Consider the following 27,085-nt stretch of genomic DNA (forward strand, 5'->3'; position numbering starts at 1 on the left):
ATTTTTAGTAGAGATGGGGTTTCTCCATGTTGGTCAGGCTGGTCTCAAACTCCCGACCTCAGGTGATCTGCCCGTCTCGGCCTCCCAAAGTGCTGGGGTTACAGGCATGAGCTACCATGCCCAGCGGGATAAAAGAGATGTTATCACTAGAGAGGAGGCTGTGTGAGAAGGATGCAGGCAATCAGATTTATTCCCAATGAAGGAGAACGGTAATAGATGGGGGTGGAGGGTAGAGGAGAGGGCATGTAAGTCAGGGAAGAGGTTTAGAAGCAGTGCTGAGAGGAATTCAGAAACTGATGAATGGAGGTGAATATGAGTGTTGTCAAGCAGCTTCGAGGACTTGGAGGTGAATGCAGTAATCTCAGGCAGCACTCCTCAGACTCTCCCAGCAAAGTGCAGCAGCCAGGGTGGAGAAAACAGGTGAGGGGATGAAGCTCTGGAGACTGGCACAGGGCTTGAGCAGACTTCAAGGCAGCAGGACTTCAGAAGGCCAGATGGACAGCTGTGAAAAGCTCAGAGATAACCTTGGCTGAGGAGGCACAGGAAAGAGCCAAGAAAGACGTGGCTGTGAGGTCAGGAAGAAGGAGCAGGCAGGAGGGAGTGCGATAAGGGGAAATCCCATGGAGAATACGAACAAAGAGAGTGCTGAGAACGAGATCCTGAAGACACAGCTCAAGGGTCTGGAACAACATGGTATACTAATAGAAAAAGTTAGAACTTCGCATCTTGTTCAAAGAGAATGTTATGGGTATGGATGGTGACTGAAAACTAATATTAAGATTCCTGTTCACAGATGAGGAAAAGAAGTAATAACTTCTATATCACAAACCTTAAAATCTTTAAGAGAACACTACTCAAGTTTATATAATTCTTGTGGATTTAATGACTGTATTTCTTTAGTAGTCACACATTTTGAAAATCATATTTGTATGCTGTTCCTAAATATAAAACAAACAGCATTTTCATGATGTTTTGCAGTTCTCTTGCAACGAGTTTATTTGGAGAACTGGTTTAAGTGTAGGGAAAAGAAATTTTAAAAATTTACAGAGCTGGATGCCGTGGCTCAAGCCTGTAATCACAGCACTTGGGGAGGCCAATGCAGGAGGATCACTTGAAGCCAGGAGTTTGAGACCAGCCTGGGAAGCAAAGTGAGACCCCATCTCTTAAAATAAATAAATAAATAAATAAATAAATAAATAACTTTTTAATTAGCTGTGCATGGTGGCGCACACCTGTGCTCCCAGTTACTTGGGAGACTGAGGTGGAGGGACTACTTGAGAACAGGAGTTTGAAGTTACAGTGAGCCATGATCATGTCTCTGCACTCCAGCCTGGGCGACTAAGTGAGACCTTTTCCCTAAAAAAAATTAGTAAGTAAATAAAAATTTTCATGTTCTCAATGAGAGGATTAGCTTTTTAGGGCAGTCCTTTCAAACAGAGTAAAGGAAAGACAGCCAGAGTTTATCAAATAAAACAGCAGAACCATCTTACCCGTGCAGTTTCTTTCCTCCATGTCTAGAGCAAAGCCACTATTGCAACGGCATTTGAAGCTTCCGATTGTATTTCTGCACTTTCCATAAGTGCACATCCCAGGAAATGCTTTGCATTCATTGATGTCTAAAAGAAGAATGAAGCCAGAATGTAGAGCCGGTTGATATAAACGATTAGGTCCATCACTTTAAGTTAAAAATCTATCATGATGGACAACAGTAATGCATCCAAGTAAAAAACAGAGCTACTAAATGTTTCAGTGATCACACTGATATGAAACAGGAAGTTTCAATATGGTGAAAAAGATCTTATATTCTTTTTTTTTTTTTTGAGACGGAGTTTCACTGTTGTTGCCCAGGCTGGAGTGCAATGGCACAATCTCGGCTCACTGCAACCTCCACCTCCCAGGTTCAAGCGATTCTCCTGCCTCAGCCTCCCGAGTAGCTGAGATTACAGGCGCGTGCCACCACGCCCGGCTAATTTTTGTATTTTTAGTAGAGACGGGGTTTCACCATGTTGGTCAGGCTGGTCTTGAACTCCTGACCTCAGGTGATCCGCCCACCTCAGCCTCCCAAAGTGCTAGGATTATAGGCGTGAGCCACCACGCCCGGCCAAAGATTCTATATGCTTAAGAAAGAGTTCTGATCCCTTTATTTCTCACTACTTGTTTTATAAAGATAAGTGGGAATAGGTAACTTTTTGCTACAGATGTAGCTATCAGGGCGACATCTACGGTTGTAGAGGAACAAAGAGTAGAAGAGAAAGATAAGCAATCTGTTTTATCTCTTTACTTCAATGCCATCTTATAGAGGGGATTTATACTCTTGGGACAGAACATTGGTCACAAAACCTAAGTTTAACTGAGAAAATAAAGTGGGAAGTCAAACATTTAAAGCAAAACCAATTCTCAGAGAATGTGGAAGGCTTCCTGTTGGTGAAGAAGGACCAAGGCGCTGGCCGCAGGCAGTTACCTTTGTAAAATGGCCGCCCAGTAAGAACATCCCCTCGGTTAGCAAAGCCAGCCCCGCGGGGGCACAGCGTCTCGTATTCCTTGGTGCCAGGTTTGGGGCACTCCTCACATTCGGTGCCCCAAGCCGCCCCGACAGCACAGCAGCAGGCATCCATGCGGAACTTTCCAGGAACGGGGTGGATGCATTCATCTTCATCCCACTTCAAGTAACACTGCTCCATGCGAATATCTACACCGAGAGCGAAATCACAGGGTGAGAATGAGTTGAAACATCCATTGAACAGTCACATGTCAAGCGTCTGCTCAGCACCAGGCATCATGCAGGACCCTTGCGGTGTACTGGTGGGCAAGATGCAGTCCCTGACCTCCTGGAATGGACTCCATAATGACAGTCATTTAAGGAGAACAAAGGTGAGATCCTCTTCAGTCTTAATTCTCACAAGAAACCCTCAGGAAGAAAAGGTCCTCTCATGACATGACTGCTTCATGTCTATTATTCCTTTTTTGTATTGTTCACTTTAGAAAAAGTAAGATAATTTTAATGATAATTCTTCCTGTTCAGAGAATTGCTTCAAGTGCCTTTTAAGCAGCTCTGTCAGATCCCATTCATAAACAGTAAATGATTGGCTATAATCTATTTGCCAATTTGTTACAACTATTAAGATCACTACAAAAGAAAGTGTTATAATATTATTACATTTAAAGTTTTTTTTTTTTTCTCCTGCCAACTTTACCTTTTGCATCATGGTTTTTCCCTGGATTATGTGAATTTTCCTTTTTAAGGGACCAATTATTTGTTTAAATGTCACATTTTCCCTCCAACTTCAAAACAGACCAACATTTCAGTGCTTAGCCTGTGCTAGCCAGGACCTTAGAATATCTATAAACAGTCGCCTACATCTAAAAATAGAGTAGACCAGAATGGTCTACAAATAACATGTTCATCTGTTAGCAAATAGATTTATTTTCAAATCATACTAAAGCACTTGGCTGTTTAATTACAAATATGGATAATGAGTTTGGAAAGGGTTCCTTAATCAAATAGCATGATTTCTTTGATAAGAACATTTTAAGACATTAAATCCTTTCCAGAAGCTGAAAACTAACGGAGGGAATGAGATCCCTGATGGAAATGTACACATAAAAATTAATGTTTACTACTTTAGTTACCGTCAATATTGATTCTTTCAAGTTCTAAAAGGTAATGAGTTACATTTCTGAGTACTGGAATTAAAAAGTTCTATTTTTTTTCTTTCTTTCTTTCTTTTGAGATGGAGTCTTACTCTGTTGCCCAGACCAGGTGTGGCGTGGTGGCTCATGCTTATAATTTCAGCACTTTGGGAGACTGAGGCAGCTGGATCACCTGAGGTCAGGAGTTCGAGACCAGCCTGGCCAACATGGCGAAACCCCATCTCTACAAAAAATACAAAAATTAGCTGGGCATGGTGCTGGGTGCCTGTAATCCCAGCTACTTGAGAAAAAGTCCTATTTTTAAAGAAAAAATAACTGTGGTAAATGTTTATTTTGATTCAGCAGACTGAATGTAGATATCTACAGAAGGTGATTCTGTCTTATATATCTACATTAACACAAACCAAAAAGCCACATGCTTTGCCAGTGTGAAGTGTGATAGTAATCCAGCGTCTCATTATCACAGGACTCTGAGGGGCTAGTCTCCTTATAGCTGGTTCCGTCCCATATGTCAGCAGGTAAGTAAGAATCTTCTCAAGATGTGAAAGTCTTATATAAGTACAGGTGGCCTAAGAACTCTGGCCTGAGTCATACTGTGAGGTTACTGAAGAAACCTGCTCAAGAAGCTCAAGACAAACTAAAAATGTACCATTTTGTAGCTTATTGGAATAAACTAGGGTGAGAGGGGAAAGGCATCTGAACTATGCATGTAAAAAGTTATAACAGCCAGGAAGAGTAATCCTGTCTTTAATACTGAGACCTCTATGGATGTTTATATCGGGAATTAAAAGTCAGCACACTACTGAGAACTCTATATTTATATCAGGAATTAAACGTCAGTACACTGGCCACATAAGGCCTATCAATGCTGCGATTGTCCTTGCATGGAAATTAAAATATGAATTTGGAAACCTTTGGATGGTCCATGTTCTCTGAAGTTTGCTGCAGTCCTCACTGCTCCCTCTTGTCGCGTCACTCATTTATATGTTATATGCTGGCCTCCTGCAAGCATCTGAGTTTGGGATCCCTGATTCAGATGAGGTTCTATCAGAGCATTTACCAAAACTTTAGTTCTCAGAATACTTTACATTTTCATGTGCCAGTTGCTTCTTGAAACTTTCTCACATCCCCAGACAGAATTAATTAATACAGCATAATTCAAGTGGTGACAAAAGCATTTAAGCAAAGTACAAGGATGAAGAATCCAATATATCATCTTAGAATATTAAAAAATGCTTTTTTTTTTTGAGACGGAGCCTCACTCTGTTGCCAAGGCTGGGGTATAGTGGTGCGACCTCGGCTCACTGCAACCTCCGCTTCCCAGTTCAAGCGATTCTCCTGCTTCAGTCCCTCGAGTAGCTGGGATTACAGGCATGCATCACCATGCCCAGATAATTTTTATATTTTTAGTAGAGACGGCGGGGGGGGGGGGGTTCCCCATGTTGGCCAGGCTGGTCTCGAACTCCTGACCTCAGGTGATCCGCCTGTCTCAGCCTCCCAAAGTGCTGGGATTACAGGCGTAAGCCACCACTCCCAGCCATAATTTTGAATAATGTTATTGAAAATTTATTTTGCTGAGTAATAATTTACAATCAATGATATATCTTCATATATTATTGCATTTCATTATAGAAGGTAACTTGATTTCATTAGTCATTTGGCCATACTGATATTATTATTTTTGTCATTTTCTTTTTTTAAAATTTCGATAGTTTTGGGGGAATATTTTGTCATTTTCAAATGATACTTATTTCTAAACATTGTAGATCACTGAAAGATAATTTTTAAAATATTTAAAAATCTGAAAGAAATTTTCTTTATTTTTGTACTTTGGATATTATGTTTTCTAAATAATTTTGTATGATTTTACAGTCATGTTTCCAATCCAGATTTAAATGTGCTATCAAAAATTGAGTTAAAAATGAAATCTGTTTTAATTATAATAACTGTAAGGTATTGCAAACTTTTTTCTTACAGTAAATTTTAAAAATCACTGATATGTAAATACTTTAAAGGTCATTGCATACAATACCACTATTATTTATGCTTTGTCTACATGTCTAAATTTCAAATACAAATCTATGTAAAGTTCTTTTATAAACTAAAAATTTACTGTTCCATAGCTTATTGGGGGGAAAAAAAATCTCTGTAGGTAAATGAAAAATTACTGTTACATACAATGAAAATTAATAGAAATTTCTTTTTCAATCATGAAATTCAAGTTCAAACATGACACTAATAAAGAAAAAGGTCAAATCACTATTCCTATAATATGCTGTTGAAAGAAAGAGATTCATCACTACAGATCTTTAAAAAATAAACTATTAAGAAAACTTAAACTCTAATAGCAATAAAGGAAGGACCAGGATCAGTGAATGATTTCAAGCAGAAGCAACATATCTTTGCTCTTGACTTTCCCTACTGTCTTCAGGGTGTAGCTGCAATGAGCTGACAAATGTAAACTTTTAAAATCCTAGTCTCCAACTTTCCTTCTGTGTTCAACATATTCTTACTCTATTAACTCAGTGTGAAAGACTGAACCTGTCTAAATTATCTGGTTAAAGAAATGGAAGATTTTGAGATAGATTTTTGAGCAGTCCCAACTTTTGGCATGAAACAGAAACAATTTCGCATAAATACATTCACTTTTAAAACAGCCTCTAGTGATTTCCCCCTAAATATCTCATTTAAAGCAAGTTTTCTCAAGTACAAACTCTTGTGGTTTTGGACTAGCCACTGCTTAAACAAGGAAATTCATGGCTTGTTTTATACATAGAATACATGAGGGTGTGAATCTTACCCAAACATACACGGCCAGTCCCATCCAACGTAAGGCCTTCAGGGCACTCGCAATGAAAAGATCCCTTACTGTTGACACAGCGTCCATTTGGACAAACGCCAGGGAACACCTCACACTCATTAACATCTGCAGGGAAATGCAGCAAGCAGAGGAACAAAGATGTTACAAATAGAAAAAGCAGGTGTGGTCCTACTTCCTGTATAGCATTTTCAATCCACATTCAATATAATGTGGATTATTACTTGAGTTAAACAGAAATATTCCACAACCGAGCCACCCACTTTCCTAGGTACCAGCTGTGAAAATTACCACAGCCTTGCCTGTCCATAAAACATGGCCCAGACATGTGCCTTTCCCAGCTGTTCTGGGCCTTAAAGGCTAGCGATGTCTTCATGAAATTTACACAACTCCATAAAGAGGAGAAACGGGAAACTCTAAGCTCTTTCCTAAGAGAATTATGCTAAAGCATTTGTTGATTACATCGAGTATTTTTATTGAAATGTCAAGGTTTTTGAAAATGATAAATATCTCCAAAGTTTGAGAGTGAATGTTAATTTTACTTACTGCTCTAAAGATGTATAGTATCTTCCAAGGAAGGATACACTCACCTTCACACGTAACACCTTTAATCCTGGCAAGCCCTCTTGGGCAAGCTGTATCTGTAACAACAACAGGACAAATTTTACTTCATTATAGAATAAAATACAACCATGGTATGCTCAAGAAGAAGTATAATGAAATCTAAATGGAACTAAATAAAAACTGCAAGGCAGGGTCTTAGGGTCCAAGGACATCATTGTCCCCTCTTCATTCAGTAGGGCACATGACTTTCTGTGGTAACTCCATTGGTATTGACCTGTATTGAGATTCTCATAATTTTTCCTACAATTTCTTTTTGCTGTCACATTGACAACTGAGTTAAAAGTAAACAGGTCAGGCGCGGTGGCTCACGCCTGTAATCCCAGCACTTTGGGAGGGCGGATTACTTGAGGTCAGGAGTTGGAGACCCATCTGACCAACATGGTGAAACCCCGTCTCTACTAAAAATACAAAAATTAGCTGGGCATGGTGGCGGGCACCTTTAGTCCCAGCTACTCGGGAAGCTGAGGTGGGAGAATTGCTTGAACCCGGGAGGTGGAGGTTGCAATGAGCCGAGGTCACGCCACTGCACTCCAGCCTGGTGACAGAGCAAGACTCCGTCTCAAAAAAATAAAAGTAAACAAAAGATTTGAGGAAAACAGCCACCACGCAAACAAGGATACCAGAGGATACAGTCATCTAGCAGATAGATTCTAGCTGATTCCCTTCCATGTTAAAATATTTAGAAGGCCTGCTTATGTACCAGGATAAAACAAATACACATTTTAAGAGGTAAAAAACATTAGCCAGGAAAGATAACATTTTAGCAAAAGTAAATGATCTCTGATCTTCTTCACTAAGGAACTGCGTAGTGAAAGAGGTGTCCTAGTGGCAGGAGAAGTTTCCAAGGAGAAGCCCAGAAGCTCCCAATAAGGCTCCTACCTAGTTCACACCGCTCACAGGGGCTCCCCCAGGCGGCTCCGAGGGTGGCACAGCATTCAGATTTCAGAGTGGCTCCATTAATATTCACCTCACAGCGGCTGTCCTGGATGTTGAGCCAACAGGTCCCCTTCAGGCTGTCTGAAAAGGAACAGGAAAGGTTGGGGAGCTCTTACCTCTGAAGAAAATAGAATTCAGCTGTGTACACAAAAGGCATTTGTTACAGTATTCTAAAAAAGAAAGATTACTGGCTCACGCCTGTAATCCCAGCACTTTGGGAGGCTGAGGAGGAAGGATCATTTGAGCCCAGGAGTTCGATACCAGCCTGGGAAAATAGCAAAACCCCATCTCCACCAGAGGAAAAAAAAAAAAAAGAATACTTTAAAAGTTTTAATAGTGGGGCTGGGTGCAGTGGCTCATGCCTGTAATCCTAGCACTTTGGGAGGCCGAGGCAGGTGGATCACCTGAGGTCAGAAGTTCAAGACCAGCCTGGTCAACATGGTGAAACCCCATCTCTACTAAATACACAAAAATTAGCCAGGCGTGGTGGCAGGTGTCTGTAATCCCAGCTACTCAGGAGGCTGAGGCAGGAGAATCGCTTGAACCCAGGAGGCAGAGGTTGCAGTGAGCCAAGATTGTGTCATTGCACTCCAGCCTAGGCAACAAGAGCGAAACTTCGTCTCAAAAAAAAAAAAGAAAAAACTTTTAATAGCATATACTTTGAAAACACTTTCATGTACCTGCATTCAAATATGGTATATTACATATATGTAAATAAAATATTGTACTATGTATCTCTCTCACATAATATGGTAATTAATATAATTATATCTATTGATATTCTAAGAGGAGTTGTCCAAGATTTTATGCTGGTACTCAGAAACACAGTGCATTGCCATGTTGCCCAGGTTGGTCTGGTTTGGAACTCCAGGCCTCAAGCAATCCCTCCACTTCAGCCTCCCAAAGTGTTAGGATTACAGGCATGAGCCACTGCGCCCCGCCCTCCTTTTTTTTTTCTTTTAACATACTATAACAACATGATAAGACCATTACTTGTGTGAAAAGTATTCATAAGATTTATCCTTAATGACAAATGCTTTGATATTTAAGATTTTATCGTATAAAATCCTTTTCCTTCTCCCTTAAGTCCCTACTAAATAAATCACACACAATGTATGTTCTGTTATGCAAAGGCCAATATTTCTCCAGCTGAAGATAATTATTTGATGAATAAGTTAAAAGAAAAAAAACCCTATAAAACAAAGAAGGAATAAACATCACTTATAAAACCCTCACTAATGCATTCCCAGGGCTAATATCTGATGTATTTTCTTTCAGGCACTTAAAAAATGTGTGTATGTGTGTGTGTAGATTTATCTCTAGTTCAAAAAGTAAATCATACTTATGATAAACAATTTGAAGAAATAGAGAAGTATGAGGAAGATGTAAAAATCACCTGTAACCCTCTAGAGATAACCATTCCTAACGTTTTAGACTGACTCCACATCAAATTTGTTCTTCCTTTTGAATGGCAGAGTACCCAGTGAGATATTATGCACTTTAAAATTTTTATTTTATGTGGATTAAAGGGAATAATGAATGGTTAGTATATTTTTGGTGGCATAATGAAAAGTTTTTCAAATGAACAAATAATAAATGACTGTTAACTGATTTTGAAGCAGTGATAAGGAATCCAGTCAAAGCTGATATGGCAAATACTAATTGGCTAAAACAAATCATATGACATGTTTTCCTTGTAGAGCAGTGGCTCTCAGTTAAGTGTGCATAATATTACCAAGACGCTTGTTGAAATGCCGATTCATAAGTTTCCCGGTATGCAGCCCAGGAATCTGAATTTTGACAAACTCCTCAGGTGATTCTGATGTGAGTGATGTGGAAAACACTTTACCAAAACCTCAACAGCATATTGTGGCATTAAGACTTGGAAGAAAACAAAGAATAAGTGTATTCCTATAGTATTTATTTGAAAATTCATTTTAATAATATGTACAGATAAAATTTACTTCTGGCCAGACACAGTGGCTCATGACTATAATCCCAGCACTTTGGGAGGCTGAGGTAGTCAGATCGCTGGAGCCCAGGAGTTCAAGACCAGCCTGGACAACATGGTGAAACCCCGTCTCTACAAAAAACACAAAAATTAGCTGGGAGTGATGGCATATGCCTGTAGTCCCAGCTACTCAGGAAGCTGAGGTGGGAGGATTGCCTGAGCCCCGTAGGCAGAGGCTGCAGTGAGATCGTGTCACTGTATTCTAGCCTGGGTGACACAGTGAGACCCTGTCTTCCAAAAAAAAAAAAAAGTTTTTACTTCTAAATTCAACAACAAAAATACCCCCCTGCCCCCAAACACAGAAAGGGAATTACAGTTAAACCATGGGCCTATGATGGCAGAAATAGTAATTTCTGATTCCCTAGGAAACACAAGAAGTTACCAACAACCCAAACACCAAGACAGAGGTTGAAACAAAACAATTCTCTCCTGTACTGAATAAAAAGTTACAGGGCAAAGGTGTGAAAAAGAGCTGGACAGTCACTTTGCTTTTTTACTCTGGCTGGAATGTTCAGTTTGGATAAAAATGTAGAGAAGCATTTGTGTCAGGTCTCAAACTACAGGCTTGTTATAGATTTACATCTGTAAATTCCATAGCACAGAGGAAACAGATGTTTGTGTAAAGCTACTGTGTATTTAAATGATCTTTTAATGACCTGGACTAGTTCTGATTTATCACCTTGGTTGTCATCATTTTAAGTAAGATAAACAACAGTTATTGCTGAGATTTATCAAGATAGTGACAGGAACTAGAAGGCTTTCTATGTATTAATTTATTTACTCATTAAAACAACCCTGTGAATTATGTACAATTTGCAGATGAGAAAATTTAGGCACACAAAGGTCAACCAATTTACCCAAGGTCACCCAGCTAGTACAGTGTCAGCATCAAGATTCAAGCCCATGCAGTCTGACTCCAAAGCCCTCACTCTGTAGCACTGTGATTCTTTAGGCTGGTGCTGTATCAACACTTGAAAAGCTACAAATCCATTGATAGCACCCCGCACCCCCCTACAGGCTCATCCTTCTCTCTCTCCGATTCCTTTCCTCCATCCTCCCTCCCTGTCTCCCCACTGACCCACTGTTGTGTGTGTATGACCATCCCTGCCCCCATACACACACACAACTGAGATACAGATGTAGATAGTCAGGAATTAGTTAAGAACTCTCAAAAAATAAAGCAGGGTAATTAGCTTGAGGGGAGAAACAGGAGAAAGACTGTTATTTTATCTAGGATGGTCAGAGAAATCGTGACTTACAATGTGGCATCTGAATACAGACATAAAGAGAACCCTGCAAACCTGAGAGAAAAACTTTCCTGCCTGATAGATCAGTGGACTTCAGGTGGGCATGTGTCTGACGCAGAAGCAGGAAGTAGGCCAGTCTGGCTCAGGCTGAGGGGGTGGGAGGCACAGGAAAACAAGGTCACAGCAGGAGCAAGATCATGAGGGGAGCACAGGCTTTGGTTAGGACTTGAGCTTTTACTGAATGAAATGAGAAGCCTAGGTTTTCCTAGACACAGTTCCTGGACAAAGAATGATATGCTCTGATTTATGTTTTAAAAGGGCTGCCTGGTGGCTATGTGGAGAACTGAGTGTAGTATGAGGAAAAGAAGGTAAGGTAGAGGCTACGGTAGTAATTACGAAGAGAAATGATGGTGACTTGGATTGGGGGTTGGTGTGGTGATCGTGAGAAGGGGTTGAAACATGGATAAACTTCAAGTGCAATCAATAGGTTTGCTGATGACTTTCATATGCAGCTTGAGAAAAAGACATCAAGGATGCTGCCAAGGTTTTAAGGGGTGGCAGCTAGAAGAACGAATTTGCCATTTGTTGAGATGGAAATGTTCCTGGGAGACTCAGGTTCAAGCCAGTACACAGGAATGGTTTTAGACATGGGAATTTGAGATATCGATGAGCCATCCAAGTGGAGACACTGTACAGACAGTTGGAAACACAAATCTGGAATTGGTGGCAAGGTTGAGGCCTAGAATTTCATTATCAACTAGAGTGACAAATGTGAGAGTCAACACAGAGGCTCTCGAGGATGAGTGTAGAAAGAGAAACAGAGGTCCAAAGACGGACTGGCGGAACACTTCAGGTTAAAGGTTAGGAGGACAGGGAGGACTCAGTAAAGGAAAGAGAAAATGAGCCACAAAAGTGAAAGAAGAAGAAGATAGTTGTGCCTGGAAAGCCAAAAATGCAAAATTTCTTGAGAAAGAATGACAAATACTGCTAATAATCTAAGGTGAGGAATGAGAATAGACCATTGGATTTGACAGCAGAGTGGTCACAGCCATATATCCATGCAAGTTGAAGAAAGAGCGCAGACCCAAGCCAAAGATGAGGGAAACTGGTCTGGATTATATAGAACCATCAAACCACAGCAGTATAATGCAGGAAATATTAATCAAATGCATTGTTCTATTACATTTAACCATATTCAACCAGAACACCATAGTCTTTTTAAGCAGTTTGCAGAATAGTTGAAGATTAATTTATATTTAGAAAGCTTGAAAAGTAGATTCTAAATCTTTAAATATTCATAGTATCCAACTAATTCATATATAATCTAATGTAATTTTAAATTAGTAATCACATCATGAAATTTCAAAATGTAATGACCTGGACCTGTGGAAGAGAAAGTTGCAGGCTAACCACTGATGAGAGCCACTGACAGTCCTATTATACATTCATGACTCGTCCTGTGTATATTTTACTATTTGTTATTTTCTTTTTCAGCTAGATTCTCTTTTTAATAAAAAAGTACATGAAATAATGTCTAAACTTTAAAAATATTAGGGAAATCTCATTTTGAGCTGCTCTACACTAGGATATTCAAATTTAATCACAATAAATGAAAGCACACAATACACTGGCTGAGAAAAATATGGTGGTGGTTAGTTGTTGGCAATTGGAAGAATGACATAAAGACTTGGGGGTAAAAAAGTCTTTGTTCTTGTTTAGTTAATAAATATAAGGGCAAAAGGCCAAAATAATGGAAGTCTACATGATGAGGCAAAAACTAACTATCTTTGATGCTCAAGTGGCATGCAGATTTAGTTTTCTGAGACATTAATTGATTAATGCTGAATTCATTTCCTTTGCATAATAAAATGACTCCATCTCAATTGGAAATTGTGGCTTAGCAAAAATATTTCTGCTTTAGTGGATCCAACCCACACACCCCACCGCCCCCCCAACCCAGCCCGGAATTCTATAAGAAAAAAAGTAATGCCCCAGGCAGATGGCAGTCTATTTCCTAATATGAAGAGCTGAACAAGGCTCAGATTTCACCAGCTGTACCTCATTGGGAAACGAGGAGCTGGTGTTTCCAAAGAGAAGGTTTTCATTGATAATTCTGGACTTGGTCATTTGTCTTTATGTAACAAACAGGTACTCTAGCATCCAGCTAAATATGGTTAATGTCAGACATAATACTGAAAAAGCTATTGTCTTCGACAAATATGAAACTAAAGATTCATTTTGGCTAGATAATAAAAACTGCCAGTTAATTTGGCACTATGTAAAACTGAAATATCTTCCTATTTGGAATATATATTTAGTTCACTTTAAAGGTGGATACTAGCTAATGATGTGAACTGTGTAGGCCTAGTGAATGGAACCACAGATGCTAGAAGTAGGGAAAAATTACTGGGACAGTTTCGTTCCCTTTTACATGCTGGATTTTTCCTTGCAGTAACAGATCAATCTCCCTTAATATACATCCCATGTCATTATCAAGAACTGACTTTAAATGTTTTGAGACATATTGAAAGATGTTAGTTTAGATGTTTTAGAATAATTTCCCCTAGAGATTTCCAAAAGCAAGAGAACAGTTATCTTCTCTTCCTTAGAGCCCAAAAATTTATGATTGATGGAAAAAAGAAAAAATAATAAATTCCCTCTATGTGTTTAAAAGCTTCAAATTCTTGTCCTGTTAACTGAATCCAAATTTCATCACATTTTTTTTTTGCCACTGAAGTTTGTTTATAAAAAAGTATGCAGTAGAGATTTGATTATATTGCTGCCCAAGGCATTTTTAGGGTAACGGATATACATATGTGTGTGGTATGGAAATGATTATAAGTTATAGCATAATATATCTACTTATATAAAAGGAAGATTTCTAGAATCTAACAAAAATTGAATAGGCTGCCTAATTAATGCTATTATGTTTTACCTCTATATTGATACTGAGTAAAAACAACTAACGTAATGTGTAATTCTTTGCTTTTTGGAATCATATTCTGTTTTTATCCATAGTAAGGCCTGAGATCTGTGCTTATCTTGGCAGTGAAATTGAAGCATCAGTATTGTGTATGAATCTTACCAATACAGATCAATCCTGTGGAGCTGAGTTTGCTGCCGGGCGAACATTCACAATTGAAAGATCCAAGGTTGTTTCTGCAGGCCCCATTGACACATGGGTTGCTTTCACATTCATTTATATCTACAATCCAGAAGGAAAAGATTCTGTTAGAACTGCCATGTGTTTCTGGAAAATATTATTCCAACAAGCCATGCAATGCCAGAATGTCTGGTAAACTTGGCTCTGGTAATTTTAATATGGATCTATGAAGCATAAAGTGAATGGGGAATGGAGACATGCATTTTACATTGTGGATACACATCTATAGGACTGGGAACTCAGTAGGACCACAGTGATCGGCCTATTGGGAAAGAGTTCAGTTACATGCTCCTTCAATACATCATCACAACTTTACATAAATTGGATTTTTTTCCTCACATAATAAGATGTAATTCCAGGTGCAACATCCTGTGCACAAACAAAGGTTGATTGCTTTGATGATTTCATGAGGCTCTGAAAAACTTAAAAAGTCTATCTTAGATGCAAAATATCACAATGCTGCTTTAATTCCAAGCTCTTGGGTATGAATCAGGAAATAAGGACTGAAACATTCATGGTGGGTACATAACTCTCCTCTAGTACCTATCCACCTTCTCTGTCTTTAGCTGTTCACATTTACATGTTTAGTTTGCTTAGTTTTTTTTTTAATACAACTAATTTTGGTAAAATAAAAATTAGAAATACTTGATCAAGTAGAAATAATTGCTTTAAATAGGACTCTACAATCATTAATTTGATTTGAGTCCTAAATGAAATCATATACCATAATCTAAACAATTCCTGTTGATGGTCAGAAGTAAGCAGAACTGCACTATGCCTATGTTCTCAAATGGTGATTAGAGAAAATGTCAAGCCTGTAATGTGAAATAGTTTAACACATGAGTTAATGAAAAAGAAATACAAGCTTCAGGTAAAGTACTATAAACAAAATCAAAGACATTTTCAGTATAAATTCAACCACTTTTAAAGTGGTACACTTTAAAGAAGTGGCACACAGTTTTCCTTCTCTACTAAATTATCTGAAAGAGGTCAATAGTCCTCAAGGCATTTTATATTGAACACTGGGGTTTCTAGGTTCACAAGAATACTTTTTCTTTCTCTAAATATTTCTTTGAATTTATTATAAAGCACTTTACTATACTGAGGAAAGCACATAAACAAATAACTAGAAGACTTTAAACTAAACTAATCCTGAAAGAGCAAGGCTCGCAGCGGAATATCCAGGCGCTAATTTAATTCTTGAAATAGAAATTGTTTGAAAAAATATGAATGTATTTTGCTCTCAGATTGTTTATACTGGGAAAACCTCTTAAAAATACAAGAAGAGATTTTGTAAATATAGCACAGATTTCTAATGAAAACATCAATCCGAGTAGAGAAACTTTTTCATAAAAACACAATGTAAAAAAGAAACTAGCTAACCATAAAAGAAGCATATAACGAATCTAAGGACAGACCACATATAATTCTCCTATTAATTTCATTTGTAAGAAGCCTGAAAAAAGAAGAATTTCAATATTGTGTGTTTTTAAAATTTCTATTTTAAATTAAGCAATTATGAATTCAGAAACTATAAACATATGCGCTGACAACTACAAATATCAACTATTTAGTTTTCCTTTAAATAATATGTTGTTATGTTATAAATGTCATGGAACCAGGAATTGAAACAGTTCACTGTACATTCCTGGAAATAAACTTCAAAGCACATCTGGTTTACATTTAACTAGTTATGTCACTGGAAACACAATCTAAACCACAGTGCTTGCTGTAAAAATTTTAACTTTCACAGACTCTCAGAGCTCAAACAAAAAAAGTAAAATAAAGTTTCTGTAACTTCAATCTGAAATATAGAAGAACTTTACTCTCTTTATTATTAGTGCTATTTGTTATATATTTAAAATACTCTGAAAACATGATTGACAAACAAAATTAGTGCATAAGACAAATATACAAGAAAAAGCTAAGATTTGCAATGAATCTGCTAATAATTCCCTGTCTAGTCTTTGGAAATTAATTCAGAAAGAAGAGAATGAAGAGAACTGCTTCAGACAGAAACACTTACTGTTTGAATGCAACAGAGGAAATAAGAAAGTGACCCAAGGGAAAAAGAGATTAGTGTAGCCTTCAAGTCTATTCTTTGCAAAACTCTTAATAAAATGCAAATAACAGTGGGAAGAAAGTGTAGAAATAACAGTTATGTGGTTAGGTTTCCCATGATAAATCATTTTTATTTCCTCCAATGTCATAAGGCTGGAGCCAAAAGAGTTGTGTATTATTTCTTCTTTATTTACATAACACGAACTTCTTTCCTATGAATGACAGACATAAAATTGTTTTTACATTAAATACATCTCTCAGATTAAGTATGCTTGTAATAAGTGAAGATCACTGTTTCTAACCCTCACTGTTGCCTGATTTGGTATGAAAGTGCCTTAATATTTACATAATCACCTAATGTTACACTATTAAACACCACCAGCTCCTACTCTTAACTGTTCATGTAAGCAGGTGAGTCTCTGATTTTACCTTCTTTGGTATCTCAACTCTCAGAACCTTTGTACTCTATCTTACTTGTCTATAAATAATCATTGATAATTCAGTGTACATAGCAAATAGAACCAGACACTATCCATTTAGTTCCGCATTACGTGTCTCTCACGATAGCACCAGAAAGTATTTTCCTAGACAGAGAAACCAGTTCTAAAAATCATTAGTTTCCTAGTTAAATCAAGATGACGTCCTACCCTGCTCTTGCTTTCTAAGTTTCCTGAGATTTAACGGAAGCTTATCCTCCAACAGACAATAGACAAAACTGAAAAAGACTATGGGAAGGAAGTGTAGAAAATCAGGAAAAACAAAACCTTTGAAATCCCTTCTTCCATCTGTCCAAGGAAATCACAGAGGAAATATGGCTAGGATACTTTTTCATAAAGTACGTTTCTCAGAGCATTTCTGAAGAATTGGTGTTAGAGATGGGAGCAGGATCTAGAAAACAGAGACTCTGTAGTTGAATACATTTGAGAAGCCAGAGCTGGCTTAAAAAGAGGGCTCTCATAACCTATTGAAAGATATTTCAAACTCTTAAGTGTGTCCCCTTCTCACCTACTGAAAAGATAAATCTTCAAGTACTTTCAGTGGGAATGGAATGAGCACTCCTCTTTGAGGAGTTCCTGAAAAGATGTTGGACAATAGGGGAAACTGTCACCAGAAGTAAGTTTAGAAAAAGGGGATTTTATGCTGAAGTTTTCTTTTTTTTTTCTTTAGGCTAATTATTGTTTTTTAGTGGCCCCTCCGATTAAATTCAAAGTTAGCACTGCACTTTGTAATTGCATTTCATTAACTTCAGCAGAGTCATTCATGTTTTGGCATCTTGTTCTATAGTCCTAACTGGTTTCTGTTCACAAGAATGCTTTGAAGTTAAACAGTAAGATGAAGAGAGAATGTTACATCTTTTTGCGTACTATTAGTACTGCAGTTTTCTTGGCTGTGGCATCACAAAAAAAAACCAAATACTTTAACAGATAAAAAAAAAAAGGGCTATTCCACAGTCATCAAAGATGAAATCTTTTCTTAAAAGTTTCTATTCCAAAGTAGTAATTGGATTTGAGAATGTTATGGGACCCTTCTGTAGGCCCACACAGTGAGATTTAAACAGGAACAATGACTAGTATTCATACCACAGATTATTCTGAAATGTACAGTACTTTGATCAAGATACAAAAACATAATTCAGTGTACTCACTGCTCAGCCAGTATCTCACTGAAAATGAGGACTTCTCTAACCATTTAACTCATTTAAGTAACTTCCACTGCAAAAATATGTGATTAGAAGAAAACAGAGAAGCTTTTAAACACTAGTTATGGTCTATAAACCCAAATGACAACTTTTAAATTATCAAATGGAAAGGACAATTCTCTTGGACTAAAAACATATTAAAGTTATCATTTTTACTTAGTTCTCAAATATTTTGTGGGCCAACTTCTTGGGTATATCAATCATTTCATAGATAAAATGCCTAAGAGTTAACTTTTCCATTACGATTCAGGTTCCTACATTAATGGATCATAGTGGTTCTGAAAAGAGGAAAACACAGTAAACAAATATTTGACATTGTATTTCAGCAAGTAAAACAATATGGCTCCTTCCAGTTGGTTTCTTTTTTATCTGCTTTAAAATGTTTGTTCCAAATGTGTGTTGATATTTTGTCTGAGTGGAACAAAATTGATGGTGTTTGTAAACTGTATTAGGTCCTTACTATTTCAAAAACTGGCAGATTAGCTAAACGAGATTATAAAATAAAATATTCAAACAATATTCTTTTCACTACATTGCTTCATCACTGTAATTGATGTTTATACAACTCCAGGTACTCACTATTCACAAATAAGGCAATGAAGACAACTCTTACCTTCACAGGTCTCTGTCTCAGTCCTGAACACATACCCTGGTGGGCACGTACAGCTGTAACTTCCTGGCGTGTTTCGGCACAATCCGTTATCACAAAGCAGTCTGTTTACTAAACATTCATCAATGTCTGAAAGCAACGATTGAAAGATAGGAGATACACATATTTAAGCATCTATTACAGTGGGCAGCAATGTTTAATTTTGTTATTTATTTCCCTCTTTCTTCTCTATGACATAGTCTCTGTATCACAGCGCACTCTTCATCCTAAGCAAAATATATTTAGCTTTATTCAAAGGGGATATTCTTATGCTAGTGGCTAATTTTAAGATGCTTTTAAATCCCTGGAAAGTATGCACTAGCTTGGAAAGGCACATCTCTACTTCACTTGCTTTTAGTCCTGTAATGATATTATGTTAGATATATTTTTAAAGCATTCACAAAAGATATCAAAAGGTTAAATTCATTTGCCTGTATACTTGCTTATGTATAATAAAAGTAACAGAAGGCATTTTTTATGATTAAAATTTTTAAAAAGAATGCCTTATGTCTTCATGTCCCAGATGGTTAAAAAATGCATTAAACAGCAGTTAAAAGACATTCATTAATCTTTTTCCACTATGTTTTTATCTCAGAAACAGTTATTAATGAAAATGATGTATTTTGCATACTCTTTTAGCAGTCCAGAACAGCCTAGAGAATATCATCTAAAACTCCAGTTTAGAAAGCTCACAATGAGTTTTTTGTTTGTTTTTGAGACAGGATCTCACTCTGCTGCCCTGGTTATAGTGCACTGGTGCAATCACAGCTCACTGAAGCTTTGAACTTCTTGGCTCAAGTAATCCTCCTGCCACAGCCTTCCAAAAGTAGCTAAGACTACAGGCATGTGCCACCATGCCTGGCCGACTTAAAACAATTTTTTTTAGAGATGGGATCTCACTATGTTGCCCAGGCTGTTCTGGAACTTCTGGCCTCAGGTGATTCTCGCAGCTTGGTCTCCCAAAGTGCTGGGATTATAGGCATAAGCTACCACACCTGGCCTCACATTTTAATCTTCGTATTCTTCCATTTTTGCAAGTGTAGTTAGTGACAAAAAGAAATAAACACTGTAGTTTAGAGTGAAGAGCTCTTTCACTTAAAGTTACATTTCTAGTCTTGCAAATAACAATTTTCCCTTATTAAATAATATACTGATACTGTGGAGATTTTGAAAACAGATCAGAAAAACATCTGCAATTCCATCATCACTGATAATATTCTTTTGTATATTATCCGATCCTTTCCCTTCTTGATCTTGTTTTTGCTCCAACTCTGAATCTTGATACTTTAAAAATTAACATTATATTTTAAGGACTAGACTACCATAGCTTTTCCCATAATAGTGTAATATGTGTACAAACTGTGACTGCATCACAATTTTCTTTCTCTCTTTATTTCTCCACTCCCCTTCCCTCCCTGCCCTTCCTTTTCTCTTTTCTTTTCTTTTTTCTGAGATGGAGTCTCGGTCTGTCACCACAGCTGGAGTGCAGTGGCGCGATCTCCGCTCACTGCAGCCTCCGCATCCCGGGTTCCAGCGATTCTCCCGCTTCGGCCTCCTGGGTGCTGGGATTACAGGCACGTGCCACCATGCCCAGCTAATTTTTGTATTTTTTAGTAGAGGGGGGTTTCACCATGTTGGCCAGGCTGGTCTCAAACTCCTAACCTCAGGTGATCCGCCCACCTCAGCCTCCCAAAGTACTAGGATTACAGGAGTGAGCCACTGCACCCAGCTTGCATCACAATTTTTTAACCCATTTTTCTAAGCTATGGATTCAATTGTGTCCCTTAAAAAAGATATGTTGAAATCTTAAAACCCAGTATCTCAGAATGTGACTTTATTTGGAAATATGATTTTTATAGAAGTAATCAAGTTATAGTGAGGTTGTTAGGGTAGGTTGTGATTCAACATGACTGGTGTCCATGTAAAAAGGGGAAATCTGGACTTCACTTCTGGAGGATAAAAACTAGCATGGTTTGCATGTTGTTAGAAATGTTCAATAATCTTTGCCTGGTACTCTTCCCTGTAGTTATCAAAATCCATGATAGCACGTAATATAAATATAGCTTTTACATCCATCTGTATGTATGTCTTCAACTCCAAATCAAACGAATATGTTCAATAGTAAAAGCCACTACCAGAAACACAGAAAAATCTGTTCCTTTTCTAATCATAATCATTAACACTTGGTTGTAAAAGCCATCAGTGATTAGTTGTAGAACTATCATGCACAATGATGGATTGAATAACATTTATTTTATAAAAGTCCAATGAAGTGCTTTATGGGAAAATCTTGCACTAATAGGAAATAAAAGACTGTCAAACCTTTTCATCCTCCTCCTCTTGCATTTGTTAAACATAAATTACATACTTCAGTTTTTTCAATCATTCTCTTATAATTAAAAAAGGAAATACCTTTGTCTTAGTTGTCATGTTTAGGTATATTGTGGCAACTGGTTGTTTCTTTATGAAGTTAAAATTCTCTCAACCTGTAACACTTTATTTTCTTGACTTACTTTTATGGATAAAAGTAATTTTTGAAGTCAAATTCTTCGTAAAAAATTACAGGATTAAGGTATATGCAGGAAAACAATAGGCAAATAATTGAGGATGTTAATTCCGGAAAAGAATATTTTAAAAACGAATTGGTACCACCAAGAAGTCTGTTACTGTGTAACAAAATTTGTTTGATTCTGATATTTTCCTATCAATGTGTAATATGAAGAAAACAAGAAAAACTGTACAATTTTTAGTTTTAGTCATTTGTGTTTTTACTTCTAATATAATCCATTGGATTAAACTATATGAAATGTTCTTGCATAAATATAACAAATAACTTACCAATACAGTTTCTTCCAGAGGCATCTGGTTCATAGCCACTGTTGCAATTACAACGGTAACTACCACGTAAGTTTTCACAAATCCCATTGGCACATATATCAGGATCCAAAGCACATTCATTGATATCTGCATTAAATATTGAAAGTTTAGTGCTCCTACACGTTATTGTTTGTTGATAAATGCAGGTCTAGTAAAGACCATTCAACATATGAAGTGTTTAACTCTGCAAACTCACAATTTGCCTGCCTTTCAGAAAGGAAAAAGAACTGAAAACAAGGAGTAAGAAAATAAAACTGAGAGATATAGGACACTTCACTGGTAAATCAAAAGAAAAATGAAAGAAGCTGGCAGAAATTCAAAGAGTTAAATCACGAAATATGCCAGCATTTATGATAAAATTAATAAAGACAACTTATAGGCTGTTGGCTCCAAATCCAAAGGAAAACTCGAGTTGATAGATATTGTAACCATCTAATTAAAATAAAGATTTATTAGGGTGGCCCACATAATTTTATGGTCCCCAAAGGTACAGGATATTTCTATTTTATTACACTTTTGAGGTTCAGTTACTAATATTTAATAAGTGTTTCTCATTGCTGATATGTGAAATTACTGGAGAGGACACTTTAAACATGGATGCTTCAGAACATGACGTTTTATAACGAGCCGTGAACATGACTACTACTACTATATCACCGAGGGGCAGTGGAACTTGTGCACTGATGTGCTTGTATGAATGATCAAGTAGTTTCCAATAGAGGCTGGCTCTGCTGGAGAGGCTGTACTGACAGGGAATATAATGAAAGAGTAAGCCCAAAGTCAAATTTTGGTGACTATGCTCAAATTTTGATGCTATTGTTTTCAATAATTTGGGAGACCTTAAATATTTTGGAAATGTCTTTCATTTTATACTTGGGAAAAACATCCTTTTAAAAGTTTACTTTTTACTCTGGTTTGGATATTTATTATAAAGATTCAACATTACTGCCTACCATCTATAATTTGACTAAAGCTTTCTCAAACACAAGGGTAGAAGAATATATATAAATATATATATATAACCGTATATATATTTATATATACTCTTCATATATACATATTCATATATATAGTGAAGATTAATAACACCCTAGTTTTATTTATGTATAAATGAATCTATATGTATACTAAAATATAAAACAATTTGAAAATTATAAGCACATATGTACTTAAATGTTCAAGATTCTATATTGGAATTTTGTTAACCATAATACAAAATTGAAAGCAAGAAAAATTTTAGTGAATCTTACTTCTTTACTTGGAGAGGAATGTTTTATTATTCTTAGGTGTAAATAGTCTTAACAAATTATTTCAGCCAGTATATCCCAAACTTGATCCATATCAAATATCTCTTTAATACTGTTTATTTTTCTAACCCTATCTGCACCATTACTTAATATTTTATCATAAAATTGACTCATGCTTCTTTTTTTAACTTAAATGTCACATTATTCTTTTCTTAAGCAATGACTGCCTGAAATCAGGAGAGTAGTTTGTTAGTGACATTTTTAACAATGCATATTTAACAGATAAATATTTATCCAACATGAAAATGTGTATCTACATATCACTTAATATCATCTAGCTTATAACCACTGCTCTAGGAGATAATTAATCTTATTTTATAATACTACATTTTCATATTAAATATACTCATATTAATATTAGAATTATAAAGCTATATGATTATGTCACGTGATTATTATAAAGTTGAGATTAACTAGAGTTACCTCTTCCATCCACAGTGATACCTACTCCACTACTACAAAGGCCGTGGAATTCAGCTGTATGACAAAAAGAAATAAAAGAATTAAAAACTTAACTATACCTATTCCATATACAAGTCATTTCATAACTCCAAAACTACCATTAGGAAGAATTATTTGTGCATTAGTTTTTAAAGTGAAAAAAATTACCATTTTCTAGCAAACAATTATTATAAAATTCTGAACTCATAAATAAGCATAAAAGAGTAAATAAAAATCACTTGTAATCATCATCCTGAATATTATTAATATATATAAATGTTACTAATATTTTCTACATAAGGAAACTTTAAGAAAAATATAAATGGTCTTAAAGAGCTTGATATTTAACTTTTTTTCCTCACTAATAAAATAATAACAGCCAAAATATAGGTTATAGTACTTACCAAGTGCCTGGTATTGTTCTACATTTTACATCTATCAATTTAGTTAATCTTCCCAATACCACAAACTAAATACTATTGTATTTTCCTTTTTACAACTGAGAGAAAGGGGGAAACAGAGAAGTGCAGTTACTTGACCAAGGTCACAGAGGTTGTAAGTGGAGAAGCCGACTCGGCTCCTGGGTACTCTATCACAGGCATGTCATGTCAATGTCCCATTTAATAGGCCATTTAATATTGTTTTCTCAGTTACGTAGAGGTATCACATTTATTCAGTCAATCTCTTACTGGTGAAATTAGGTTTGTCCAACTTTTAGCAACTATCATAAATAATATGAAGTTTAATTATATCACTAGGATAGTCTCTTACAAGTAAAACTCTCAAAGTTTATGCCCCTTTTAAGGTTTTAGATAGTTCTTCCCCTCCTAAAATGCCCCCAAATTACCCCTCCATCAGCGGTATAAGACAATATTCATTTTTTTAATACCCTCATTATCACTGGGAAGAATCAATCGTCTATACCGATCTGCTAAACAAAAATGGCACCTTATTTTATTTTTAATTTTACAGAGTGGGCATCTTTTTACATGGTATTCTTCCATTTGCATTTCTACTTTCTGAAATCCTGTTTATGTACACTGCTCTTTTTTCTATAGAGGATTTCAACTCTCCTTATTGATTAATGTAAATTCCATAAAGATTAAGAAATGATAAATAAAAATATTTTTCCAGATTACTTGTGTATTTTACTATTTAGGCCTGCTTTGAAAGTCTTTTACCATTACAAAATAAAAAAGAATTTATATTCTATATGAAAATTATGTTTTAATGTTTAGTGTAGGGACCTAACTTCATATTTTTTTCAAAAGTTATCAACAATAATTATTATTTAATCTTTTTCCTTGCTGCTCCAAAATGCTTTGTTATATCCTAATTCCTATTCATATTCAGGTTTCTAGATTCATTTTATTAGTTCACTTAGCTTTTTGTCTAGTCTTATGCCAATTTTTGAACTTATTTGATAATAAGCATAATTCAGTTTGGTACATTTTAGAACTAGGTTCTCCTCATTATTCTTCTTTTTTTTTAAAAAAAGTCACACTCAGTAATTCTTCTGGATGCTTCAAATCATTATTTCCACGTTTGAAGACTCCATTCAGGATTTTTAAGGGAATAACAAGACATTTCCTTTACAGGAATGCTTTCCTGTATCCTCCACATGGGAAGTTCTTACTCATTTTTTTCAAGACCAAACTAAACGTGCCCCTTCTGTGAGGTCCTTCCCAGCTTCCCTGGGCTACAAATTGCTCCTTCCTCTGTGCTCTCTCCATACTTGAACCTTTTAAGGCACTAATCACACTAAATTGTAATTTATACATTTGCCTGCCTGTATTCTCAACTACTCTTAACTTTAAGGAAAAACAGATTGTGTTTATGTTAGAATCCCTACTGTACTTACGTATATTCAATATATATTCAATACAGGTTTAGTTAAAGTATGAACAGACAAGAGTCAATGTTATTGACCTAAGAGTTTGGAACTATTGCCTGAGACTGTGACTTGAGACCACTTGGTGTCAAGATATATATATAGAGAGAGATCTTCATATATATGTCTGTGTGTGTATATATATGTATATATATACATATATATACAATCAAATTGAGTTCTTGTTGTGTTTATAACCTTGAAAGTGGTAAGTAAATTTTATGCTATTTGTCTTCACCATGACAGCACAGATCAAGGAAACTGAGGCTATCATGTTCATGTAAAAAAACCCTCTTATAATAATCATAACTGTATAAGAAAATAGATTTTTGATTGTTTTTTAAAGAGTCAGCATCTCGCTCTGTTACCCAGGCTGGAGTGGAGTGGCACAGTGATGGCTCACTGCAGCCTCAAACCCTTGGGCTCAGGTGATCCCTTGCACCTCAGCCCCCCTAGTAGCTGGGACTACAGGTGCGTGCCACCACACCCAGCTAATTAAGATTTTTTTTTTTTTTTTTTTTTTACCAAGACAGGGTCTCACCCTGGCTTCAAGTGATCCTCCTGCCTGAGCCTCCCAAAGTGCTGGGATTACAGGTGTGAGCTACCACAATCAGCCAGCAAATAGATTTTTTTATTCACTGTGTGTTCTGTTGGCCTAGAAATCGTATATAAACACAAGCCAAATCTCCTTATTGTATGCCTCACATATCAGTACAGGATTGGATTTCTTTTCTTCAGTTAAAATTAATGATGAAACACTTAAGAGCTGATGTTCTCTTCGGCCAAACATCTAAGGTTGTATTTCTTGATTCTTTATCAACTGTGAAAATGGCACATGTGACTACCTGAATTTTTTGCAGGGCATGGCTGGCAGGGTTCTCCAAAACCATAGTCTGGATTGGCACAGCAGCATTCGGACTTGGTCACTGCACCGGGGAAAGGACGCACACACACTCCTTTCTTGATTCCTCCATAGCAGGTACTGCGCATGTGAGTATCTAAAGGAGATACAAAAACAATGACTTGAGGCAGTGATAGAGACAAAGAGATTTCAAAACAGAAGGCTTCTTTTAACCTAAGTGGCCACTAGATTGGAAGCTTTTCAAGGGCGTCTGAGACTTTTATTTTGCATCTTTAGCATCTAAGAGTGTTAGGAAATCAACAAATGTTTTCTGAGTGAGGAAAAGAATGGATGCATATCACCGACTCTGTTTTCTTTAATAAGTTTTATGAGCTACACAGTATCCATTGTCCGATGTATTCTTACAAACCTTTTGTGAAACCTAGGATATTTCCAGTTATAAAGAATACTTGGAGCTCTAATCACTGGCTATGCTATATTCAAAATGACACTTCTTATTTCAATTTTGGAAGTTCTCATGAACAATGAAGTGCAATCAAGTTAAACTACCTTGAGGTGATACTGGCTTGGGCGTGAGATTTCTTACTCCCACTTTCCGAGTTAGGAGGCCTTTCTTTTCAACTCCCAGGATACTGCTTGTGACTGTTTTAACCTCAGAAACTCAGTAAATCCAGCTATAAAAATAGTTAACTACCATATGTGCTCTTGGCATTGTGTTCGTTGCTTTACAGACATTATCTCATTGAACAGTCAGGTCAACAGCTCTATAGGAGTGGTCATTACGTGCATTTTATAGATGAGGAAGATGAGGTTCACAGCTACCTATGTAGTTTGAAGTCCTTGAATAT

General features: G+C 36.6%; 1 protein-coding gene across 1 annotated transcript in view; it reads right to left on the minus strand.

Annotated features, from left to right (window-relative positions):
• The window catches only part of FBN2 (fibrillin 2), a 277,129-nt gene that overhangs the window by 81,840 nt on the left and 168,204 nt on the right, over positions 1-27,085 (minus strand). The window contains exons 16-25 of the mRNA XM_031011267.3: positions 26,221-26,373; positions 23,467-23,520; positions 21,698-21,823; positions 18,824-18,949; positions 14,373-14,492; positions 7,973-8,110; positions 7,060-7,110; positions 6,452-6,577; positions 2,462-2,689; positions 1,491-1,616 (exon numbers count right to left, since the gene is read on the minus strand). Coding sequence (XP_030867127.2) covers positions 1,491-1,616; positions 2,462-2,689; positions 6,452-6,577; positions 7,060-7,110; positions 7,973-8,110; positions 14,373-14,492; positions 18,824-18,949; positions 21,698-21,823; positions 23,467-23,520; positions 26,221-26,373 — 1,248 coding nt within the window. The remainder of the gene's footprint in view (positions 1-1,490; positions 1,617-2,461; positions 2,690-6,451; positions 6,578-7,059; positions 7,111-7,972; positions 8,111-14,372; positions 14,493-18,823; positions 18,950-21,697; positions 21,824-23,466; positions 23,521-26,220; positions 26,374-27,085) is intronic.

This window comes from Gorilla gorilla, chromosome 4, assembly GCF_029281585.2.
Source record: "Gorilla gorilla gorilla isolate KB3781 chromosome 4, NHGRI_mGorGor1-v2.1_pri, whole genome shotgun sequence".
In the NCBI taxonomy this organism is placed as follows: Eukaryota; Metazoa; Chordata; class Mammalia; order Primates; family Hominidae; genus Gorilla; species Gorilla gorilla.